At 36.8% G+C, this 26,165-nt stretch overlaps 1 protein-coding gene across 13 annotated transcripts in view; it reads left to right on the plus strand.

Moving 5' to 3' along the window:
- Nucleotides 1-26,165, plus strand: part of HDAC9 (histone deacetylase 9) — a 1,049,156-nt gene that overhangs the window by 987,108 nt on the left and 35,883 nt on the right. For all 13 annotated transcript variants that reach the window (XM_070787186.1, XM_070787187.1, XM_070787178.1 and 10 more), the window contains one exon: nt 9,805-9,889. In XM_070787186.1, coding sequence (XP_070643287.1) covers nt 9,805-9,889 — 85 coding nt within the window. The remainder of the gene's footprint in view (nt 1-9,804; nt 9,890-26,165) is intronic.

Here is a 26,165-nt window from a genome sequence, read left to right on the forward strand (position 1 = left end):
ATCTGTCTTTTCACCTTCTTAATCGTGTACATTGGTAAATAGTACTACATTGAAAATTACTTTTATTTATTAATCATTTCCTTTAGGATTAATTCTTTTTGAATTCTTTCCATTTATTCCAAATCCTGAACGTATTCTGTAATCTCGTCTTAAAGATTTTGCCTGAACATTTAGATGCACATTCTTCAGGAGTTGAATATGTATATAGCGTAACACAGAAGTTTTTTAAAACTTTTTCTTGTGGTATAGGTGATTTACAATGTTGTGTTAATTTCAGGTGTACAGCCAAGTGAATCAGTTATACATGTATTCACTTTTTAAAATTGATTTATTTTTTATTGAAGGATAATTGCTTTTATGCCATTACAGAGTATTGAGTAGAGTTCCCTGTGCCATACAGCAGGTTCTTATTAGTTATCTATTTTATGTATAGCAGTGTGTGTGTATGTTTGTCTCAATCTCCCAGTTTATCCCTCTTTCCCCATCCCCTGGTAACCATAAGTTGTTTTCTACATCTGTGATTCTGCTTATGTTTTATAAATAATTTCATTTGTACCCTTTTTTTGGATTCCACATGTAAGTGATATATGATATTTGTCTTTTTTTGACTTACTTAGTATGACAGTCTCTTCAAGTGCATCCATGTTGGTGCAAATGGCATTATTTTGTTCTTTTTCATTGCTGAGTAATATGCCATTGTACAGGCTTCCTAGATGGCTCAGTGGTAATGAATCTGCCTTCTAATGCAGGAGAAGCAGGTTCGATCCCTGAGTCAGGAAGATCCCCTGGAAAAGGACCACTGTAGTATTCTTGCTTGGGAAATCCCATGGACAGAGGAAACTGACAGGCTAAAGTCCATGGGGTCACAAAAGAGTTGGACATGACTTAGTGACTAAACAACAACAATAATGTACCATTGTATATATGTACCGTGTCTTCTTTATTCATTCCTCTGTTGATAGACATTTAGTTTGCTTCTATGTCCTGATTATTGTGAATAGTGCTGCAATGAACATTGGGGTACATAAGGTTTTTTAATGTGAATATATATTTGATCTAGTACCATATATTGAAAAGACCATTCATTTCTTATGGGTCAGCAGTGGTGTCTTTCTACATATATACATGGAGACTCTAAACTTCTCCACGGGTCTCATTTTCTATCCTTGTGACATTGTCAAACTATCTTTACTTCATAGTGGTATAGGAAATCTTGATACGTGGGAGAAGAAATCTCCCAGTTTGTTTTTCTTCAAAACAGTCTTGGTTACATTTGTCCCCTCTGTGTTTTTGTATGCAATTGTAGAATAACCTTGTGCAATTTCATACACAAGTGTTAGTCTCTCAGTTGTGTCCAACTCTTTGCAACCCTGTGGACTGTAGCCCACCAGTCACTTGTCCATGGCATTTTCCAGGCAAGAATACTGAAATGGGTAGCCATTCCCTTCTCCAGGGGATCTTCCCAATCCAGGGATTGAACCTGGGTCTCCTGCATTGCAGGCAGATTCTTTTCTGTCTGAGCCACATAAATATATGGATTTAGTTCACCATTAAAGGCAGAGGTTATCACATAGTAATAAAAATACTGTTAAAAGGCACACTTCCTGTGATATAATGACAAAGTTGGAAGATAAAAAGTGAAGAAAAAGTTAAACTACAGAAATACACAAAGGAAAACTTACATGGCTATACCAGTATCAGTTAAGTGAACTTTAAGACAAAGAAAAAACAACTAGAGATATACGGTTCACAGTTCAAATATTCTGTTAACTGGTAAGATAAAAAATTAAAAGTTATAATTTAATAACAGAGCTTCAAAACATAGCAAGAAAACATTGAATGAAACAAATGGAAGGAATAATTAATACCACAATCATAGTGATAGACTTTAAGATACCTCTTTCAGTAGCTGATAAAGAAGACAGTAAAAAGGGGAGTATGTATAAGATTTAAGCACCTCAATAAACATGCCTTAATTGAAATATATAATTGGCCATACCCAGTAACTGCAGAATATCATTCTTTTCATGGACACTTGTAAAGTTTTCAAAAATAGATTATTATATTTGTGGATGTACTGCAAGTTTCATTAAATTTCAATTAATTGATTTCATGCAGAGTATAATATCATAGTGAAACTAAACTAGAATATATATTACATAACATAAACAAATAGAAAGATATCCCACATTCATGGATTAGAAGACTTTACATTGTAAAAATGCCCATACTGTCCAAAGTGAGCTAGAGATTGGATTACAATTCCTATCAAAGTCCCAATAACATTTTTTTACAGAAATAGAAAAAAAATTCTAAAGTTCATATGTAATCACAAAAGACCACAAATGAAAAGGCAATCTTGAGAAAGAGGAGCAAAGTTGGAAGCTTAATGTATCCTGATTTCAAAAAAATTACAAAGCTACAGTAATCAAAATAGAAATAAATCCTCACATATATGTCAACGGATCTTCAAAAGAGTGCCAGGAATGCAAAATGGAGAAAGGGCTGTCTCTTGAACAATGATTTTGGGGAAACTAGATGTCCACTTATAAAAGAATGAAACTGAAACTTTATCTTGCTCCATACACAAAAATAAACTGGTAAGAGTTAAATACTTTAACATAGGACCTCAAACTATACAAATCCTAAAAAGAAAATAAGGGTTAACTTTTGTGACTTTGCTCTTAGCAGTAATTTCATGGATATGATGCCAAAAGCACTGACAACAAAACAGAACAAGCCAATGGGACTGCATCAAACTAGAAAGCCTGTGTACAGCAAAAAAGAGAATTAACAGAGAAAAACAACAACCTGTGGGTGGGAGAAAATATTTGCACACTGTATATCTGATAAGGTGTTCATATCCAAATTATATAAGGAACACTTAACAGCTCAGTACTAAAATATAATAAACCTGATTTTTAAATGGGCTAAGGATTGAATAGACATTTCTCCCAAAAAAATATGTTAGTACAAATCACCATCAGTTATATGAAAAATGCTTAGCATCACTCATCAGGGAAAAGTATGTCAAAACCACAATGAGATATCACTTCCATGTGTCATAATATCAGGATGACTATTATAAAAAATGGAAACAGTGACAGATTTTATTTTCTTGGGCTCCAAAATCACTGCAGCTGGTAACTGAAGCCATGAAATTAAAAGACGCTTGCTAACTGGAAGAAAATCTGTGACAAACCTAGACAGCATATTAAAAATCAGAGACATTACTTTTCCAACAAAGGTCCATATAGTCAAAGCTGTGGTTTTTCCAGTAGTCATGTATGGATGTGAGAGTTGGACCATAAAGAAGGATGAATGCCAAAGAATTGATGCTTTTGAACTGTGGTGCTAGAGAAGACTCTTGAGAGTCCCTTGGACTGCAAGGAGTTCCAACCAGTCAATCCTAAAGAAATCAACCCTAAATATTCACTAGAAGGACTGATGCTGAAGCTCCAGTACTTTGGCCACCTGATACGAAGAGCCAACTCACTGGAAAAGACCCTGATGCTGGGAAAGACTGAAGGCAGGAGGAGAAGGGCGTGACAGAGTATGAGATGATGGGATGGCATCACCGACTCAATGGACATGAGTTTGAGCATACTCTGGAGATAGTGAAGGACAGAGAAGCCTGGCGTGCTGCAGTCCATAGGGGTTGCAAAGAGTTGGACACACCTGAGCAACTGAACAGCGCTATTAAGGAAAAAAAAAAAAAGACAACAGGTGTTGGCAAGTACATGGAGCAAGTAGAACTTTTGCACTCTGTCAATGAAGATACAAAATGGTACAACTGCTATGGGAAAGAGTAGAGCGGACCCTCAGAAAGTTAAATGGAGTACTACCATGTGATCCAGCAGTCCCACTTTAGGATATTTATTCAAAAGAATCGGAATCAGGATCTCAAAGAGATACTAGCACTATGAACATTGCAGTGCTATCCACCATAGCCAAGATATAGACACAGCTAAATGTCCATTGACAGATGACTGAATAAGCAAATGTAATAGATGCATACAATGGAATACTAGTCAGTGTTTAAAAGGAAGCAAATTCTGCACTATGCAACAACATGGATAAACCTTGAAGACATTATGTCAAGTGAAATAATCCATTTGCAAAAAGACATACATTGCATGATTCCACTTATATGGTATATACAATAATTAAATCCATAAAATCAAATAGTGGAATGGTGGTATCAAGGGATGAGGAGAAGGGCAATTGGGGAGTTATTAATCCATGGGCATAAGATTCCATCAAGCAAGATGAATAAGCTCTAGAGTTGTCCTCTACAACATGGTACATATAGTAAGTAATAATGTATTGCATACTTAAAAAGTGTGTTAAGTAGTTAGATCTCATGTTAAGTATTCTACAATACAATTAAAAATAAAATACTGATGATACAAAATAAAAAATAAGACTAAAAAATAAAGTGGTTGTATAATTTGAAATAAAAAGACAAATAGAAAATCTATATTTGGAGATTTCAAAATACAGTCTCTCATGTGTCAAAAAAAATCATGGTAAAAATTAGTATTTTGAGCTGAAGTATTATGGAACTATAACCTGAATTTACAGACAAATGTAAGCTTTAAATGCATATATTGAAAGAAAGCTTAAAATTACAGACAGAAACACAGAACTCAAGAAATTAGAAAATCAAAGCACAAATTAAACATGGAGTGAGTGAATGAAATATAAAGAAACAAAATAAAAACAAGCATACAATATATAAGATTAATAATGTCAAATTTTAGTTCTTTGAAATAGTTCTCAACATTGATAGATTGGTTGAAACATTGGAAAGATTGGTTGAAAGAGAAATCCTACATTACCACCTCTCTGAATGAAAAAGGGAACTTTACTAGAGATTTTAATGTATTAAAAGGATTATAAGAGAATTGTTTTTTTAAAACCTCATGTAAAAGAAAATTGAAATTCTATTTGAAATGGAAAAAATCCTTGTAAGAATATAAGCTTGCAAAAACTGAATCAAAAAGCCAGAAAACCTGAACACTACTATAATTAACAAAATTGAATCTTCAATACTAAATATACCTGCAGAAAACACCAGACCCATATGGCTTCATCAGTGTATTCTGCTAATAATTTACATTGTTTTAGACTAAAGGGAAAGATGGGAAAAGAATATTTCACAACTGTTTTTTTTTTAACTAGTATAATACAGATACCCAAACTGAAAATAATTTTATAAGAAAAGAATATTACAGGAAAATTGTGCTCATAAAGATAGTAATTAAAACCCTGTACAAAATATTAGTAGTTCATCATTATCTTAAAAACCCATAATTGTGTTTAGGCCACAAATGTAACATATTAACATTCCAAAATTAGTTGTTATAGTTCACCACATTAAGGGGATGAAGAAGAAATGTGACCATTTCAATAGATGTTTAAAAATCAGTTGAAAAATTAAATACTGAATTATGAACTACTTTTGGTAAACTGGGAATAAAAGGGAAATTTATTAAAGGATATCTACAAATATTCTATAGTTTGCTTCAAATTTAAAGGTGAAGTCTGAAAAGTTTTCCTTGAAATAAAAAACATGACAAAGGTGCCTACTCTCACTGCTTCATTTTACCATTATATTTGTGGTCCCAGACAGTGCAATAGGGTAAGAAAAAGAAATTAAAAAATAGTAAGATTGGAGTGGCATAAATAAATCATTATTCATAAGATATGACTGTATATTTAGAAATCCTATACAAAATCATTTATACATTATTAGAATTAATAAGTTTAACAAAATTGATTAATTTAAAAATCAGTTAAAACATCAATTAAAATCAATTATTTTGATTTAAAAATGAATTATCTTTGTTGATTTTCCTGCTCTTTTAGTCTAAAAACATGCCCTGATTATGGCAGGCAACTAAGAGGAAGAATCTGCTCCATTTAGGCTAGTTGATTTTGGAGAGCCACCTAAAGCCTATCTCCCATGTTTTAAGGGTACCTGGTGGGTCAGACATTAAAGAATCTGCCTTCAATGCAGAAGACCTGAGTTCGGTCCCTGGATCGGAAAGATCCCTTGGAGAAGGAGATGGGAACCCATTCCAGTATTCTTGCCTGGAGAATTCCATGGAGACTTGGAATTCCATGAAGACTTCAGTCCATGGGGTTGCAAAGAGTCGGACACGACTGAGTGACTAACACTTTAACTTGTTTTCTTTTTCCCCATGTTTTCTTTCAATTAATCCTTTCTCCATTCATTCAACTTTTTTTTTAGTGCCTATTATATACTAGGCCCTATCTTTGCCTTTACATTGGTTACAACAAAATAGAGTATGACACACATGGCTGATTACAATACTGTGTGTTGAGTAAACCAGAGTATTTGTGTGCAAAGGAGACAAGGAGGTGGAAGCAATTTGCTCTATCAGAGGATTTTAGACAAGAGTTCAGAGCAGGCAGTGTTTGTGTTAGTCCTTGAATGCTTTAGTAAGGTTTCAGTTCAAAGAAGGATGGGGAAAATAAAATTCAGAGGGAACAGAATACATAGAGGTGTAAGAGTGTAAAAATACTTGGCATATCTGAGAAATGTAATATAAAAGCTAAGATTAGTTAGTAGATCATTTGCTTGGTTGATGTGTGCATCTATCCTCGCGTACCTGTTATATTTTGTAAAATCTGATTAGCTTTTTTTTCTGTTCTTTTCTGAATCATGAAAATGATAGAGATGATTTCCTTGTCTCTTAAGTACAAAGTAAGTTTTGAGCTTCTCCAAGAATACCCTTGCCTATTTCCATTAGTGCCAGCAAAAATGATTTTTGATATTTTAAATGATCTGGTTCTAAAGAATCTAAAAATTATTTATTCACAACATTATAATGGCCACAACTTTTATGATGCATTAAAATAGCTATAGTACTTAGAAATTACATGGTATGTGCAACTTAACAAACATCATCTGAATTGTATTAATACAGTATTGTAACTTTCTGTAAAAGATACAGAAAAATAAATATCCCTGTATTGAGTCTGAAAATCTATATTAAGAATTGCTGTAATGATTGCATTTAAGCTTTAGATATAGGAAATCTAGACGAGAGCTTCAGATGTCAAGAAGTTGTGTTAAAATCATCTAGTATATCCTACAACTATTATTACTTGATGGAATTGTGCAAAAAAGATGGCAGGATAGGTGTGATTTCCTACATCTGCATCTGTTTTATCTAGTATAAAACATGAAGAAGTTCTTGAGTTTGCATAAATATTGCAATACTTCCTTATTTATCTTTTAATAGTTCTTACTCACATTGAGTAGCCTCATTGCCAGTATTTTTGCTACATATTATCAGCCAAACTAAATACATAATACAGCTTTACTGTATATTCTTTTTTCTCCAATTTTATAAAATATGACTTTAATATTTTATTACAGCTAGTTATTAGATTTTACTAATAATGACCAATACTCATAAATATTTATAAAATAGATGCTTTAGTCACATATTTTAGAGCTTATAATTGTGAATTATTAAATCAGCAAACTCTTCTAGAGAAGATAACTCAATTCTGTGGTCCTCTAGACAAGGTTTTAATTTTATGAAAACAGAATCTAAATGTTGCTTGCCTTCTTGCCAACTGAGAGTATTACCCACTGCCTTCTCAGCAGAGCTACTAGAGAAAAAATAAAGAACCTACATTGAGAACCATGTGAATTCAACTCTGTCTATGTGTATACATTCAAAATGAAACAAATTGGGCAATTTACTGAAGGTTAAATCCTCTAAATGACATTCACCTAAAACATGCAGGAAAACAGTTTGGGAGGCTTAAATTATCAATGTAATTGCCTTAATTCTCTAGGTTACTTTCATAAATAGACACATCTTTATCGTATCTAACTGAGGATTCCAAATTGGAGGTTTAGGGCTGTTTGTATTTTTACTCTTAACACCCTGAATCACCTTTATTTTCTACATAACCTAAGTCCTAAAAATAGCCCACAGACCTAATGTGAGAGCATTCCAGAACTGAGGTTTTCACGTTCATGCTCGGCTGTAGCTCCCGTTCCAGGAGCCAGCGCCTTTCAGCGTGTCAGCATGTCCACCCTGAAGTTGCAGGAAAGCTTTTCTAAGAACCAAATATGCTGATACAATGTTGTGCCTTTGTTCTTAAGTACTCGAACACAGAATGATATTTCAGAACGTTTTATTAGGAAAGTCTACCTGATTTCTATGAAAAATTTTTCTCTAAGCCCCAAGACAGAAGTGAAAGGAAAGATTATTTATGAGCAAGGTAGCTCAACCCTGTCTAATTCTTGGGTAAGAGTTTTCCAAGTAACCTTCCGTTTATGATTCAGGAGTTCCTCTGAGTTAAGAGGGTGTTACTAGGGTAACATATTTTTTTAAGATACTATCTGAAATACCAAATTTTTTTAAATGATTTTTAACCAATTTTAAGTGGTTAAAACTGCAGAAAGTTTCACTATGTTTTTTTTTTTTTTTCTTTCCCCTCTGGCCAAACTATATTGCAAGTAAACCTTTTGATGTTTTAAAAGTTTTTCTTAGGCAGCTAAGAAAAACACCCTGGAAAGTTATATTTAGTGAATCTACCCACGTATAAATATCCCTGAGCTAGTCTGCTATCCTATGGCATCTGGAAGAAAGGTGTTATTGTTGTAGATTCCATGACTGAAGTATAGAATAATCAATTCAAAGAGACCCTGGGGGGAAGATTCACTCGCATATGCTGTGGAAACTTGGAATCTGGAGTTTTTTATATTCTTTTTTTTTTCCCCCTACAGATGAAGGGATATAGATGAATTCATGGTTTAGCACAATGTCTAATGACATCATTTCCCATTCTTGCCTTATAATAGTTTGGTATGTTTGAGACTACTAGCTTTAAATTTACCAAAAAAGCTTTTTTTGTGGTTGTCAGTCCCTTTTTTACTATTACTTTCCTTGCTTTCTGGGTCACAATAGCTAGACAGCTATTTTGTTTGTAAGCGCTCTGGCTGTGTAGTTCGTCCTGCTCCACACCAAGCCATATCACCAAGGTATTCCCCAGGGATGCATCATGAGATTTAGTCCTGCCAGAACACTCCATAAATTACTTAAAGCTCTTCTTCATTTCTTCAAAACAATGTTTGCTGAGCTTCCCCATGAAAAATCAGTGTTATTCCAGAAGATCAGGATAGATTTGCAAGACAGGAATTTGTCCTGTGCTTCCACGTCGGTATCTGCATAGATGTGAATACAGTGGAAGCCTAATGAAAGTGTACAGTTGTTTTATCTTTGGTAAAATATTTGAAATTTTTCTCTGCTATGTATTCAGTAGCAATTGAACAAGAGCAGCTATGTGTCGTGGCTTTCTACTGTGACATATCCAAACATATAAGGTAGCTAGATGCAAAAACACTGCGAAAGTATGGATAATGGACTTCCCACCTTCTGTCTACTTCAGCTTCCCTGAGGTTTTTTCTGCAAGGCCCAGTGCATTTACACACAGGATGGAATTAGTTCTGTGAGGCACTTACAAAAATTACACAAGTAACTCGGATTTTTAAATACGACTAATACACAGACACGTACCTGCTTCAGGGACTTCATAGATTAGTTTTGTGACCAACAGAAAAGCCCCTTGGAATTTAATTATGTTGCTACAAAACAGAAAATAAAACTGGCTACACTTTTGGAACTGATATCAGCAAAATGTTAATTAGCTCTTGGAGCAAGCTTTTTTTAAGGTTGTTTCAGTTTGGTTTGCTTCTGTCAAACTTACAAAGTCATAATGTCCTGCTCATGTTATCATTTGCTGTTCTTACAGCTGGAGCCACTTGCAGAAGATGTTCTCCACCAAACTCCAAATATGAATGCCGTTATTTCTCTACAGAAGATCATTGAAATTCAAAGTATGTCTTCAAATTTTTTTAATATTTCTAATAAGGTACTCATTAAACATATATTGAGAATTGAGGATATGAAAAATATATTTGAGTTTTTCAAATGTAAGGAATATATATGAAGTAATTATGATTTGCAGCTACTATGTACTCATACCTAAATGTGTTATTGCCTCACTTTTTACTGTGGCAGTCTTGCACTGATAACAAAGTTGGAAGATTCTAGATTTAGAACCTTGCTTTTCTCATATTTTCCAAGAGTGTTTGGATTTTCTTCCATTAAGTATTTACACAAAACAATGAAATTAACATAGAAATTGTGATTATATTGTCCAGTGTTAACTGAGGTAAGTTATCTCCTAATGATGTTGGAATTCACCAATAATTTACTGGTTTTAAAGAAAACGTTCATGAGAAAGCCTACTACGAAATCCAACTGAACAAAAAGGGAGAGTTAAGATACTTTTTTTAAACTATCCAGTTCCTTTCACATCAGTGTTAATTTATCAGGAATTTTTCTTTTTAGATGATAACATGCATGAGCTTGCTCACACACATGCGTGTACACGTACACACACTAAAAGCAGGCACAAATTAATATAAAAGTTAGTGTGAATGGGAAAACAAAATGGAAAATTAAATGTGAAGGAGGATTGGAAAGTCCTTAGTTTGCCACTGTTTTGTTGATGTTGTTCGGTCATTCAGTCGTGTCCAGCTCTTTGCGACTCCATGGACTGCAAGACTCCAGGCTTCCCTCTCCTTCACCGTATCTTGGAGTTTGCTCAAACTCAGGTCCATTGAGTTGGTGATGCCATTCAACAATCTTGTCCTCTGGTTGTCCCCTTTTCCTCCTGCCTTCAATATCTCCTAGCATCAGGGTCTTTTACAGTGAGTCAACTCTTCATATCAAATGGCCAAAGTATTAGAGTTTCAGCTGCAGCATCAATCCTTTCAATGAATCTTTAGGGTTGATTTCCTTTAGGATTGAGTGGTTGGATCTCCTTGCAGTCCAAGGGACTCTCAAGAGTCTTCTCCAACACCATAGTTCTAAAGCATCAAATCTTCAACTCCTTTGTTGAAGCATTTTTTTAAACACAGGTGGAGAAGCCACCTTCCAGAGACTCTATGACTCTGAGTCTTTGTCTTTGCTTGCTCAGTAGTAATTTGGAGATATGGTTGTGACTGGCATGTTGTGTAATCCATTCATCTTGTGCTTATTCAGTCTATTCTAACACCTCACTAAGGTCATCAGTAGTAGAAAAGTTATCTACTTTTTACACATAGATTCTTGTTTTCTGAGTATATTTTTTTCTGCCATTATACACACAGATTATTAAAAATCATTGTCCCTGTATATATTATGTTCACATCACTTTCAACTGGCATTCTTAAGTACTTATTACATGTTGATACATAATAACTGGAGCACTTATCAAGGCAAAGGAGAGAATAGGAACAAGGAAGAATTTTTAATATTAGGAAGTTTGCATTCCAGTGAGTGAGAGGCACCAAAATAGATCATTTTAATAGAAGTCACAGCGTACACTGAGATCATGGACAAGAAACAGACCTTAAGCCCCTTTCAGCCAGAAGGAGAAGTACTGGAAAGTGAGAAAGGCTCAAGGAAGGTTAGAGGAAGACTCCTTGGCAGTGATAGGGCCTGAGCTTAGTCTTAATGTCTGAACAGGATTTTGGCCAGATGAAGAAACAGGGAATGTTCTGAAGGAAATAACAGTTTCACATAGGTATAAAAACTCATGGTTTATATATATCTTTAGAAACTGTGCTGTTGGCTTTTGCACTGGATCTAACTTCCCAGTAATGACTTTGCCCTGCGTGATGTTTTTCCTCTCACCACTGACGTTATTGTATGACTTGTGCAGTCTGCTTTCACCAAACAAACCTGTTTGACTCTTGAAAAGAATTTACTGTACTATCAGAATTTCTGTGTAAGAATTCTGCCCCTGTGGATTCTGAATCTGTGTCTTCTGCTCCAAAATGCATTGCAAATATCCAACCCTGACCACTTCCCCCATAAAAATCTCTTTCCTCCTGAACTCACTTGAGTATTCCACCAAGTTCAGTTTAGTTGCTCAGTCATGTCCGACTCTTTGTGACCCCATGAACCGCAGCATGCCAGGCCTCCCTATCCATCACCAACTGCTGGAGTCCACCCAAACCTATGTCCATTGAGTCGGTGACACATCTGACCATATTATTCTCTGTTGTACCCTTCTCCTCCTGCCCTCAATCTTTCCCAGCATCAGGGTCTTTTCAAATCAGTCAGCTCTTCACATCAGGTGGCTAAAGTATTAGAGTTTCAGCTTCAACATCAGTCCTTTCAATGAACACCCAGGACTGATCTCCTTTAGGATGGACTGGTTGGATCTCCTTTCAGTACAAGGGACTCTCGAGAGTCTTCTCCAACACCACAGTTCAAAAGCATCAGTTGTTCGGCACTCAGCTTTCTTTATAGTCCAACTCTCACATCTATACATGACTACTGGAAAAACCATAGCCTTGACTAGACGGAGACCTTGTTAAATCTGATACTTCTGTAACCTTCTCACACTAACATAGAGATTTTAATGAGTGGTGTTTTTTAAATTTTTCTATTGTTTGAATTTTCGTGTGTTTTATGGTCTTTCAGTCATGGTTCCTTAATTACATGATAATCACCAGGAAGATGGAACCTATCTTCTCACCCTACTTGTACCTGCAGGCAGGGTTGGTACCAGGGGCGAGGACTGAAGTACAAGGGAATTGGGAGTTGGCAGATTCAAGGAAGAATGACTTGAATAACCCATCAAGGCCCTAGGGAACCAAGGCTTGTATCAAAGAGGGCTTCTGAAGACAGACTCCTCCTTCTGAGTCATGGATTCAGTATGGTATCATGGATGCTGTTATTGGCTACTCAGTAATTATGCGTTCCTCATGTCTATTCAGAAAAAGCCTGGTTTTACCCATGAATCCTTGCAACCAGATACCATACAACTCAAGGGAAGATGAACTTATGCCCAGCTCCAGGGCAGCTGTTCTTAGTCTAAGGCTCAACCCACTTATCAGTGATTGGTTAAGAGTGGGTGTGGGCCCCAGTTATGGCCAGAGAGAATCAAGGCTGGCTTCATGGGCTTTAAACAGTGTAGTCATATGGGCCCCATGTTTAGAAGGCTCCTGTCAAGGTTTAATACTGTTACTCTTGCTGCCTTGAAATTTTCACAAACTTTTCAGACAAGGAGCCCACATTTCAGTTTGCACTGTGCCTGAAAATTATGTAGCCTGTCCTGATGAAAATCAAGGTGCTGGTGATGTAAAAAAAAAAAAAGTACACACACACAGACACACACACACATATATATTTACCAAAACATGATTTGAGAGTAGCATCATCACCATAAGCAGAACTCCAGTTGCGGCTGAGAAGGCACTGAATGGTGGGTCGAGGTGGTGAAAGAAAAGATACACACACGAGGATAGTGATCTCTCATTAGTTGGGACACAGGTGAGAATTTGTACAGAGAAAACGGCTTGGTCCTGTGGCTTTGACCACTGTGTGGTACATTTTTATGTGTTTCTTTGAATTGTCTGTATTTGGGGCTACACTTCCAGGCTAAAGAAACAGAAAGGGACTGTGTAAAGTCTATAATGCAGTAAAAGAAGGTGGTATTTCAGGGGTAACAAACTGAAACAAACTTAGAAAATCAAAATCATGGGTACCTGACTTAGCAAACAATGCTATATTTCCTGAAAAACTATAAAGTTGTACTGTAAGTTTCATTTTTCTCTGTTTTATAACACACTTCCATGTCACATGTTTTATAACACACTATCATGTCACATTCCTACAGAGCTCCAGGCGCTTGATTAGACACCCCATCTTACCTTTGGTGGGGAAGGTTATCAGGACTCATGAAAACTTTGTCGATCCCAGTGCAAAATGAAGATGTGTGAATGATTCCTTGTTAAAAAATATTAATAATTTCCAGAAAATTCCAGCAGAGCATTGAACCAAGAATGAGAGCCCTTCTGACCATGGGGTCCTTTGCAGCTGCCCGGGTTGCCTGTGCAGGAAGCTTGCTTGAAGGTAGCCTTTGTTAAACAGGGCAGCCGCCTCTTCACCTGTCTCTGAGTGTCAAACAGGTGACTCCTTTTAACTTTAAGAGATGTTTGAATTTCCACTCACTTCCTATCCCAGATTCGGAAGATTCTTCTGTGCTGGGGTTTGGGACTACAGTATCGGAAAAGCACGTAAATGCGGAGAAGCAGGCCTTGGAGCATGTGGGAAGCATTCAGGCAAGTTCCTCGATTGCCTTGTCCCAAGGCAGACAGCAAGGTGCTGACAGGCGTTATGTGGTTTTCTCTTTGAGAACTGAGCCCCCCAGCTGAGGGTATGCAGGTGCTGGAGGCTGTGATTAGCGTTGGCCCTTTGCCTGGCCACATGGATGTGAGTATTTTGCAGCGAAGTCATCCCTGTTGCCCTGTCCTTGTTTATACTACTTACTTAGCTGAGAAGAAAAGGCCTTACAAGGCAACAGCAGGGCAACTATTTCTCCTGACAGGTAAAGAACCACCCCTCAACCCCCACTCCCGCCCCTGATGAGTAAGGGTCGGTTTCAGCTTAAGATGGTGGGTGTATACAAAGATCAGCCATCTCTGATGAGAGGGAGGTATGGTCAAGAAGTTTCATGTTTGCACATGCTCTTCACTCAGCTCACCAAGTCTTCTGCCTCATCCCTATTCAGTTTTCAAGACTTAGCTCAAATGTTATGTCTTTGGGATGCCGTCTTGAATCACCATTCATCCCTAGTCTATATTAGGCGTGTTTCCTGGGTGCTTCTCATGGCAGAGATTGTTTTTGCTGATGTTCTTTGTTTTCAATTGCTGTAGCCTCTGCTTTGCAGTGTCTGAAATGTAATAGGTGTTCTGCAAACATTTGTTGAATGAATGAGTCAGCTAATACGTCAGTATTTGCCACACTTTTTTTTTTCCTTAGCCCAGACTGACTTTTTAACTAAGGTTATACTCCTTGGTTAGCTTGAGCAGAGCAAGGGATTAAGAAGTGCAGGCAAAACATCCATGAGAGCCCACTTCTTCACTCTCTTTTACAACCCACAGTGATGAGTCACTTCTAAGCTAGAAAGAACATGAATTACTTGTGAGCTAACCATTTCCATTGCTAAGCTTGGAGATGGCAGTTCTAAGAGTTGACTGGCCATCTATAATCACCAACAAGCAATGCCAGGTAAAAGTCAGCCCAGAGGAGAAAGGACTATCATATGTTTATAGCCTTTCCTGAAATCCATCCTAACAACTCGCAGTCCATTGAACTCTTACCTTCGTCTAAATAATAAGGTGAGAAGCAAGATTCCCAGATATCATGTTTACAGCAGTCCTGGCCCATGATAACACTTTCACTGATGTTGAAAGGAAGAACCATGAAGTGAGTTTTCCATAAAACTAAATTTATATAGTTTGAAAGACTGTAATTTTAAGTTTGAGAAACATATAATGAATGATGTTGATATTGATCTGTGAAACCTCAAAATTTGGAAACCACAAGTATATAGTCATGGTTTCCTTTTATTTATTTAAATATTTGAGAAAGAAGAGTACTCCTTTTAAGTGTCAACCAACTTTGTAGACCTCCTGCATGATCATAGTGATAATCACAGTATCTTTTGATTTGTGGACCAAGAAAATATATATGTACACAAGGATTTGAGGATTTTTTGAAAATTTTCCTGCAGCCCTCCAGTGGTTTGCAGCTGACAAGTTGAAAATCACTAACATAGGGGATTTAAAAATAATATGAATATCAGTGTAATCCTCACCAGACATGTGACAAAAAGCTAGCCACTTAACTTTCCTGCGGAATTTCCAGAGAAATTACTTGACATGTCACCACACTGCTCTTCTAAGGTGCTGCAATGTGTCCAAAAAATGTCAAATCAGAAGCAGAGTCATAGAAGAATTCTAGGAAGTTTTTCCCTTTTCCCCCACTTTCATCTCTCTCTCACTCTAGGAATTCTTCCCTTGTTTAGTAGATTGGGGTCTTAGAATTCTTTATTATGCCAACCACAGCAAACTGATGACATAGGTCAGAATGAGGAAGGAACATTATTTGCAATGTCACCATATGATCTTGTCAGACTTGTGTATCAGTGGAGAAACAACATCCATGTCTCTTGCACATGAAATTTGTCAGTATGGCTAAATTTATCTGTATTTTTTAAACTCATACACAGAACACACAGCATTATTTAGGGCAATGAGAGTTGCATTTATGGTCTTCTGAATTTATCCAACTTTTGAGACCAACATGAAAAGGGATATGATTTTCCCATTGTAGGACAATATACCATGTAACTGTGTAACTGACTACAAGGTAATTGGTTATCCACATCGTTCAGGCAGCTGCAATGGGCAGAGCACACCCTGTCACCCATTCTAGAAAAATAAAAATGGAATAAAATTTTCTCTGGGAGATCAGAGGCAGGTATAGTTGACACTGTCTCCTTGTCAGAACTCTACTTAATTTATGTTTTTATATGATATTGAGTGAGTCACTTCCTCCTCCTCCTCGTCCTGTCTGTGGTTCTTCTTTCCTTTTCCTTCTTCTCTTCCTCAACACATTCTTTCTCTTCTCCCCCTCTTCCTTAATCTGCTCCTCTTGTATCTATGTCCTCTGTTCAGAAATTACCCTTAAAAGTAACAAATGATTTTGGAAACAAATGGAGGGATATTAATTTTGTTGATTTCATTTTAACTCTATTTCCATTGGAGATAACCCCTGGTAATACAAACACTGTTGGTGTTATATTACAGTGGGTAGTCAGAGAAGGTGCCATCCAATTATCTTGGTGATTAAGATATCTGAATAGTAATTAATGAAAAAAAGACTGTTAAAGGTAAAATTTGCTCTAGAGATGACAGCATCTATTCTTATATGTGAAATACCATTTTCAGCCATCTCCTCCCATTATTTTAATATGCTCTACCTACCCCCTTCCCAAGGAGAAAAGGTATATATGTAAATCCTTTTACATCAGATGATCCAGGAGAAAATCAGATTGTTTCTAAGTTGAAAGGAATTTGTATACATCTTGTGTTGTGAGGAAATTGTCCAAGATTTTGACCTCCTGGGTCTATGCACACAGATTAAAGGGTTGTTTCCCCAGATTGCAACAAGCACTGCATAAATCATTTCAGAGCCCTCTAGCTTCTTGACTCCACACCCAAAAGCTAACCCACACTCAGTTTTTCTTCTCTCTTTTTGTTCCTTTTTCTTTTGATTTTCTGCCTTTTTTTTTCTTATCTCTCTGTCTTTCCCTCTCTCCTCCATCTCCATCCTGTTGAGACCCAGGGGAGAATAAGAGATATACCCAATGTTGAAAATGGATTTTTAACTCGTAAGGATTTGTTGATTTATGTCAAGCAGAGAAGGAGCGTGATAAAACCTACATTTCAAAAGATCACTCTGCCTGCACAGTGAGGGTGAGAGATAGCAGGACTTACTGTCAGATGTAAGCAATTTAATTCAGAAGTGATGTTGGCTTGATATAGTATTTAATAGGCATGGAGAGGATGAATGACTTCTAAGTTTCAGGTTGGACAACAGAGTAGGCAGTGGTTTCACTTCCTGTGGTGGGGAGCAGTAGGGGGGAAATGTTCAAAAGCAAAGCTGAATAGTAGGAAAAAGAAACTGCTGATCGGAAGGCTTGAGATTTGGGGGACCCATCTTTAATATCAGTTTTCTTCACAGAGAAGTTATGGAGGGATATTGGATGAAATTATTTACACAATGCAAACCCTGTAAGCTGATAGCAAATGAATTACAATGTGCCAGGCACCATTCTAAGTATTAGGTATCAATGTGTTAATTCATTTAATCTACTTAACAACTCTATGAGATAGTTACTGTTTCATTCCTCTTTTGCAGTCAAGTAAACTGAGGCACATCTAGATAAAATACTTTGCAAGATCACACAGTTACTAAACGGGTAAAAGCAAGCTCATAAATCAAGCATTCTAGCTCCAAAGTCAGTGGTCTTTGCTGTTATATTATTCTAGCTCAGAAAGATACTCATTCCTTTTGCTGTTCTTGTATACACGTTTCCCCATTTCATCCAAACGTGACAGTTTTAGAGGGAAAATCAGTTAAACTGGTTTTGGAGTTTTGAACATTCTGGTTAGTTGAGGTTTAGCCAGAGTCAGTTCTAGAAGGGCAATGCCAAATTGCGAGGAGCCATGGAGCTATGAATCCACTTTGGAGCCCCTTGTAAACTTGCAAATTACATCTAATCACAAAAAAATGCAAGGATTGGCAGAATTTCAAATCCCTGCCCTGTTGAGTTTAAAACCCTGACTGTTGTCAGGTGTGAGCTGCTATTTGTCATAGATTTTTTTGGCTGTAGACAGAGGCCTTGACGCTGCAGCCCTGGGCCAGGCCGACCTTCACTGAAGAAAAGCGGCGTTAGACATTTTCCCACTATTAACCCCGCCAGCCTTGCTTGTCTCAGAGCCAGATCAGACTTGTGCACATGGCTTTTTGAAAGTTGATTTTCAATTTCTTATTAACCATTCTCCTGAAATGTTGAGAGTTGGATTATTGTTTGGTGGAGCACTAATACTAGAATATACCAGAATTAAAAGGAAAACCTGCCATCTGCTTAGAGACTTAACTTGTCTGGAAATTTTTTTTTTTTTTTTAATTCCAACTGCATCTGTAATTATGAGTTTTCTTTCACTCACGTTTCTACTAAGGCAAAACTAATCAAACCAAGAATCTAAATAAAACTATGCATCTTTCTCAGATTGCAAACTCTTTAAGGACAGAAATGCTTTCTGATTATTTTCTCAGCTGTTAGCACCCCGATGCACTTCACACACACCTGTGATACCATTCATTGAGATAGGGTGTGCTTGAAGGTCAAGTTTGGTGAAGACCATTTGTTAGGTATTTACATATATATCACACACAAGCACACACATAGGTTTCATATGACCTCTAGTTCTCATACATCGCTGCAGTGCATAATTAGTTTCCTCTTCTGGTTCATGAATAAATTAAGGCTTAACAAGTTTAGGTCGCTTGTTGAAAGTCTCAACTAGCAGCGCTAAAACCAACATTTGAACCCTGGTCTGGTTATGCTTTCAAAGCCCACTTTCTTTCTGTTAAAGCATATGACCTTCCTCGTCCCACATCATTTCACAGATAAGAACAGAGTTCCACCAGACTTCCTATTCCCAAGTATCCCAGAATAGACACTAGAATAGACCTGTTCCAAAATGTAATATCTTCTGCATACGTTAAAACAGACCATTTTAATCCATTAACGGGCTTGCTAGAATATAAGGGAATATGAAGGATAAAGAAAACATAAGCTGAAATTTAATAGAGAGGAGTAAACAATTGTTGCTGTTCAATAGCTCAGTAAGCAGTAAGTAACACAAAAAGGGAGAGCGTTCCTGGGGCAAATGATGATGGCCGTGCTATAACTGCACAAAAAAGCCTAAGGTGCGTGTAAGAATCAGTAATATGAATTTGATAGATAGTAAAGAGGTCTTATCTTCCTCCTTGGTTCTGGAGGAAGCAAATGCAATTCCTTTCTGGGGGAAAGTATCCTTAATATAGGCCCTAATTGTATGCAGAGATCAACTTCAACAAAATATGACCTCAGATAAATACATACATGCATATTTAAGTAAATGAATAAAATCAAACACATAAGAACACAAGCCACTAGGGCAAGTCCCCAGAAAAGAGGAACAAAGAACAATAAACCTTATTTGTGGGGTTAAAATGGAAAAGTGAAAGTGAAGTCTCTCAATCATGTCCGACTCTTTGCGACCCCATAGACTGTAGCCTACCAGGCTCCTCTGTCCATGGGATTTTCCAGGCAGTAGTACCAAGGTGAATTGCTATTTGCTTCTCCAGGGGATCTTCCTAACCCAGGGCTCGAACTCCGGTCTCCCACATTGTAGACAGACGCTTTACCGTCTGAGCCACCAGGGAAGTCCCTTGTTAAAGTGGAGGAGGGGCTCTAATTTTTTTTTTAATCTATTATTATTATTACTTGAAATTAGAGTTAAAATGGAGGAGGGGCTCTAATTTCAAGTAATAATAATAATAGATTAAAAATGCTCATTTCTTTCACGCCTCTATAAAACTCCACTAAAAATTAAGAGGATTTTAAGACATACACTCATAGGGATAAATAATGCAAAAGGAAATAATATGACCCTGGAGGACAGATGGCCATCTGTTACTGTCTGGTTTTTGTTCAGTCACTAAGTCATGTCCGACTCTTTGCGACCCCATGAACTGCAACACGCCAGGCTTCCCTGTCCTTGACTGTCTCCTGGAGTTTGCTCAGATTCACGTCCAGTGAGCCAGTGATGCCATTCAACCATCTCATCCTCTGTTGCTCCCTTCTCCTCTTGCCCTCAATCTTTCTCAGCATCAGGGTCTTTTCCAGTGAGTCAGTACTGTCTTAGTAGACCTGAAAAAATCAAATTGTAAACCAGTACTGCAGGCATGTCTCTTCCAGAGAAGGATACATCAGACCCATAGAATTGTTGACTCACAAACATAAAACTGTACTTTATTTCACTTATTTTTCCTAATTCATTATCCCTTTCCTTTCTTCACTTATGTGCCCAACTTAAAAACAATAACATTTAAATTAATTTGCATATCTACCTTTAATCTGCCTTAAAATCTTACCCTTTGACCTTACCAATCTAAGGAAATCTCAACCCTGAATATAGTCTTCAAGGGACTCTAACATTGGACCTAAATGAACAGGTCTGCTTAAGATTGTCATGAAGCAGCAATTTGACCTCGTGTACATTTCTGATCACCAAACTCAAGTGGCCCATTATGACCCTATTGTGTTTCTCAGGTCAGTTTTCACTACCTCTCTCAAACTACCTTTTCAAGCCTCACTCTCCTCAAACCTCCGTCCATCTCACCTTTGCCCTCAATCTCAGCAGCAAACTTTTATTCGAATAAAATGCAGCTACCTAACTGCTTTCTTTGAACTGTTCATTCTCATCAACAATTAAACACCTTAAAATCCCTCCTCTTAAAAACAGACGCCAAGAACCTCACATCTTACCATCCTATGGCTCTCAAACCCTCCAGGAGCAAATTCTTGAAAAAGGTTTCTTTCAAATTATCTCCATTTTAGCAGCTACAAATCCCTGTCAGAACCACTGTATTCTCTTTGCAGTCTTGTTCTGGTCACCAGTGGCATTTCTACTGCTCACTTTAAAAAGGGATTTTATTAAGCTGTTTATTTTCAAACAAGTTTACAGAAGAGTTCCAAATATAATACAGGATTCTCTTATAAGTTCCCCCTGGCTCCCCCTAAGTTAACATCTTGCACAACAATAGCACTATTACATAAACTAAGAGATTAACAGTCATGTAATACTGTTAACTAAACTATAGACTTTCTTTGGATTCAACCAGTTTTTTCCAATAATTTTCTTAGTCTGTTCCAGGATAATAAACACGTTGCATTTAGTTGCCATGCCTCAGTCTCCTCTCATCTATAACAGTTCCTCAGTCTTCTGTACCATTTTTGGCTTTGACACTTCTAAAGAGTACTGGTCAGTTGTTTTGAAAAATGTCTCTAATTATGGGTTTTTCTAAGGTTTCTTCATAATTAGGTTGAGGATATGCATTTTTGGTAAGATTGCCAGAGCAGTGATGTGATATCATTCTTAATGCATCAGATCTGCAGTGCGTAATGTCAATTTGTTTTATTATTGGCAGAGTTAACCTGGATCATTTGATTAAGGAGATCTTCAGTGTAAAGTTAGAATGTCTTCGTTTAGAATTAATAAATATATTGGAAAGATACTTTAAGATTATGCAGATACACTCTTTCTCCTCAAACTTTTGCTCTATAATTTTAGCAGCCGTCAGAGGCTGTCACTTGCAAAACTGATTATTCTGTTCCAGTGCCAATTTTCTATTTCCTTTACTCTGTCTTCATTAATTACTTGGAAATTATCTGTAATGAAGAGCTCTCTTTTCTCTTTCATTTACTAATTTATTCATTATACATTTATATCAGAATGGATCTCAGATATTTATCATATGTGTTATAATCCAGTACCATCATTATTAATTTTTTTGTTCCAATTGTTCAAGCTCTGGCTATTCACAGATCTTTTAGACTGGCTGCTATGTCCCTTTGACTTGGCTTCAGACAAATACACTCTAACATTCCAGTCTCCCAAAGTCTTTGAATCCCTTCCTTTTCATTAAACCAAGCCAGGTTTGACATTTCTAAATCACTTCCTATGGGCCACTTTTTGGTCCATGTTGTAGCCAACCAAACAAAGGAGCCGTTGGAACCCTTTGAAACTCCTCTAGCTGCCACATTAAATGCAGAATCTCTGCTCAGTGAGCCCACCATCCTTACCTAAATGCTTTTCACACTCTGTATTCTTTTCTTGAGCGTGTAATATGGATAAGTTGTTTTAACCCTCTTTACTTCAGTTTTCTCAATTGTAAAATAAGGAAAATGAAATTATCTTACAAGATGGTATTGAAATGATTACATATGGAGCACATTTTCATAGTCATATCAGGAGGCACTTAGTAAATATTTCTTATCATTTTACTTAGTTATTTTCCTTCCAGACCATAGCTTCATCGTCATCTCTACATGAATGACAAAAACCTAAACCTTCTGGTCACACCTGAGTTCCACATGTTTCCTAAACTTCTAGCTCAGCAGCATCCCCTTGATGCCACAAAGGCACATCTAGTCAACATGCCCAAAGCCACTGTCACTGTTCCTCCCCCAAGCCTCAGCCTCTTCCAGGTTTATTAGTCCAAACAGATGGCACCAGTATCCTTCTAGTTTTGCTAGACAGGGATCTAGGGCTTATATTCCTCCTGTTGTTCTTTCCATCTCTGTTCTGTGTCCAATCCATTACCCATCCTGCTTGCTGTCCTCCTTAAACATTTCATTTCTCCAGTTATTTCGATTCCAGTGGCCACCATCCCAAATCGGGCCTTTGTGCTGTACCATTTCTCGATCCTACACAGTGGTTTCCCCACAGCCACTCTTGCTTTCTCCGTTTTTGTTTCTCTTAAGTGATGCAAGAGTGATCTTGTACAAAATAAGGCACATTCATCTCTATACCTCCTTGCTTTAAACCAGAGTTCAGCAAATTCTCTTCTGTACAATGCTGGACAGTAACTACATAAAGCTTTGTGTTTGAACTGCCTAACTCTTCCATTGTAGCAAGTCATAGCTGATGTGTAATGAGCACGGCTGTGTTTCAGTGAATCTTTATTTATAAAAAAAAAAAAAGGATGTGGGACCAATTTGGTTTCTGAAAAAGGAAAAATCTGAAGCAAGTAGTATCTGGAATGGGATATTAAAATAACAGACATCAACCAAAACACCAGTTGTAAAGGACACCTAGATTTCTGATTGAGGAGATGCAGGGAGAAATAGTCAACATTTCTGCCACCTGAGGCACAAGTGTGCTGCAGCCACAGCTTCAGACATGCTTTGAAGCCACCAAGTTGTCAGAAGGTAGAGTGGGGTGAATGTGGGGAATCAAGGGTTAGGTATGGATAAAATGTGTTCAAGAAATACCAGAATTTAGTACTCAGTTATTATTTCCCAAGAAAGCTGATAAGCTACACATAACTTGCACAAAATGTTTAATACTGATCATTCATCATGGAGACGTGTAATATCATGAGTGACATGAACACTGAACACACAGTGTTACTGAATCAGTAGCAGTAAAATGTAGTCATCATTAAAAACAAAACAAAACATGGGACTTCCCTGGCAGTCTAATGGTTAAAACTCCACACTTCTAGTGCAGAGGGTGTAGGTTTGATACCTGGTTGGGGAACTAAAATCCCACTTGCTGCATGGTACCACCAAAAAATAAAAATTAGGTTTTAATGTTTTAGAAAGAAGTAGGCCACAGGCAACCAAAAAAAGAATAAAAGATGAATTAGATTGCTGAGAGAAATATCACTAACCTTAGATATGCAAATGACACCACCCTTATGGCAGAAGGTGAAGAAGAACTAAAGAACCTCTTGATGAAAGTGAAAGAGGAGAGTGAAAAAGTTGGCTTAAAGCTCAGCATTCAGAAAACTAAGATCATGGCATCTGGTCCCATCACTTCATGGCAAATAGATGGGGAAACAGTGGGAATAATGGCTGACTTTATTTTTGGTTGACTGACTCCAAATGGCTGACTCCAAAATCACTGCAGGTGGTGATTGCAGCCATAAAATTAAAAGATGCTTACTCCTTGGAAGGAAAGTTATGACCAACCTAGACAGCATATTAAAAAGCAGACACATTACTTTGTCAACAAAGGTCCATCTAGTCAAGGCTATGGTTTTTCTGGTAGCCATGTATGGATATGAGAGGTGGACTATAAAGAAAGCTGAGCATCGAAGAATTGATGCTTTTGAATTGTGGTGTTGGAGAAGACTCTTGAAAGTCTCTTGGACTGCAAGGAGATCCAAATAGTCCATCCTAAAGGAGATCAGTTCTGGGTGTTCATTGGAAGGACTGATGTTGAAGCTGAGACTCCAGTACTTTAGCCACCTGATGCAAAGAGCTGACTGATTTGAAAAGACCCTGATGCTGGGAAAGATTGAGGGCGGGAGGAGAAGGGGACGACAGAGGATGAGATGGCTGGATGGCATCACCAACTCAGTGGACATGAGTTTCGGTGAACTTCGGGAGCTGGCGATGGATAGGGAGGCCTGGAATGCTGCGGTTCATCGGGTTGCAAAGAGTCGAACACGACTGAGTGACTGAACTGAAGGCCACAGGGAAAAATTTAACAAGTGCAGTTGCAGAAGGTGCGTTTAACCATTACTCATGAAGAATGAATTTTTATTTAGATAAAATGACTGTGCTTTTAGTGTTTAATGTAGTTTTTAAATGAGCTTCCAATTTGAAGTTGTTTGGTTTTTTTTTTTCAAGCTCCAAAGTGAGATAATATTTATTTGTTGATGTGGCTAGAAGAATATCTTGGTTGAAGATGCAGTGTCCTTAGCATACTTTAAGCAAAAAAAAAATTAGTTAATTTTAATAATGGTTTGATAGTTTTCATTTAGTTCATGGAATTAAAGTTTTTGGAGATAAATCTACCAAAAATAAAACTTAGGACTTTAATATAGGTGCTATTATAAATTACAGTGAAAATCTAACACTGACAATACAATCTTTGATTTCCTATTAATACACACATTTACATTTTGCTAGAGCATAGCTTATTTTTAAAGAACAGAAATGCATTTTAGCATTGATTACATAGTACCAAATTCCCTAAATTTTATTAAAAACTTAATAATAATATATAAAAATGTATTGATAGTCTTATCAGTGAAAGATTATGGTATTTTTCTCAAAATTTAAAATAACTCTATGTAAACACAGGGTGAAATGCAATTAAATGAAATACAAAGATTTTAAAATACAACTGATATTGATGATAAAGAAACATTTTCAGCATACCAGTACAAAACTTCTCTCTTTGTTGCCCATTATCAATCATGCTTTAGAAATGTTTGAGAGGACTATTCTATAATAACATTGAACATTTTATAAGTGCACTTTCTGAATTTTGATTACATTTTTCTTATCAGAATTCACTAGTCAAAATATTCAATAAATGGACCTCTAACCCCACAGATGAAATAACTACATATGTAGGAATTGCCTGTTGATCAGAAATAAAAGGAAACTAAGAAAAAATATACAAATACTTTTTAAAATTTTATTTTACGGGTGTATAGTTTATTTACAGTGTTGTGTTAATTTCTGCTGTATACAGCAAAGTGACTCAGTTATACATACACTTTTTTCATATTCTTTTCCATTATGGTTTATCACAGGATATTGAATAGGGTTCCCTGTTCTATGTAGTAGGACCTTGTAGCTTATGCATTCTATATGTAATAGTTTGCACCTGCTAATCCCAAACTCCTAATGCATTTCTCTCTAACCACCCCCGCCCCCGACAACCAGAAGTCTTTTAGATTATATCTGAGTTTGTTTCTGTTTTGTAGATAAGTTCAATTGTGTCATATTTAGATTCCACATGTCAGTGATACATGGTATTTGTCTTTCTCTTTCTGACTTAACCTCAAGTAGTATTATAATCTCTAGGTCCGTGCATGTTCCGGCAGATGAAATTATTTCATTCTTTTGTATTGCTCTGTAGTATTCTGTTATATGCATGTGCCACATCTTTATCCAGTCACCTATCAATG

The sequence above is a fragment of the Bos indicus genome, chromosome 4 (genome assembly GCF_029378745.1).
Source record: "Bos indicus isolate NIAB-ARS_2022 breed Sahiwal x Tharparkar chromosome 4, NIAB-ARS_B.indTharparkar_mat_pri_1.0, whole genome shotgun sequence".
In the NCBI taxonomy this organism is placed as follows: domain Eukaryota; kingdom Metazoa; phylum Chordata; class Mammalia; order Artiodactyla; family Bovidae; genus Bos; species Bos indicus.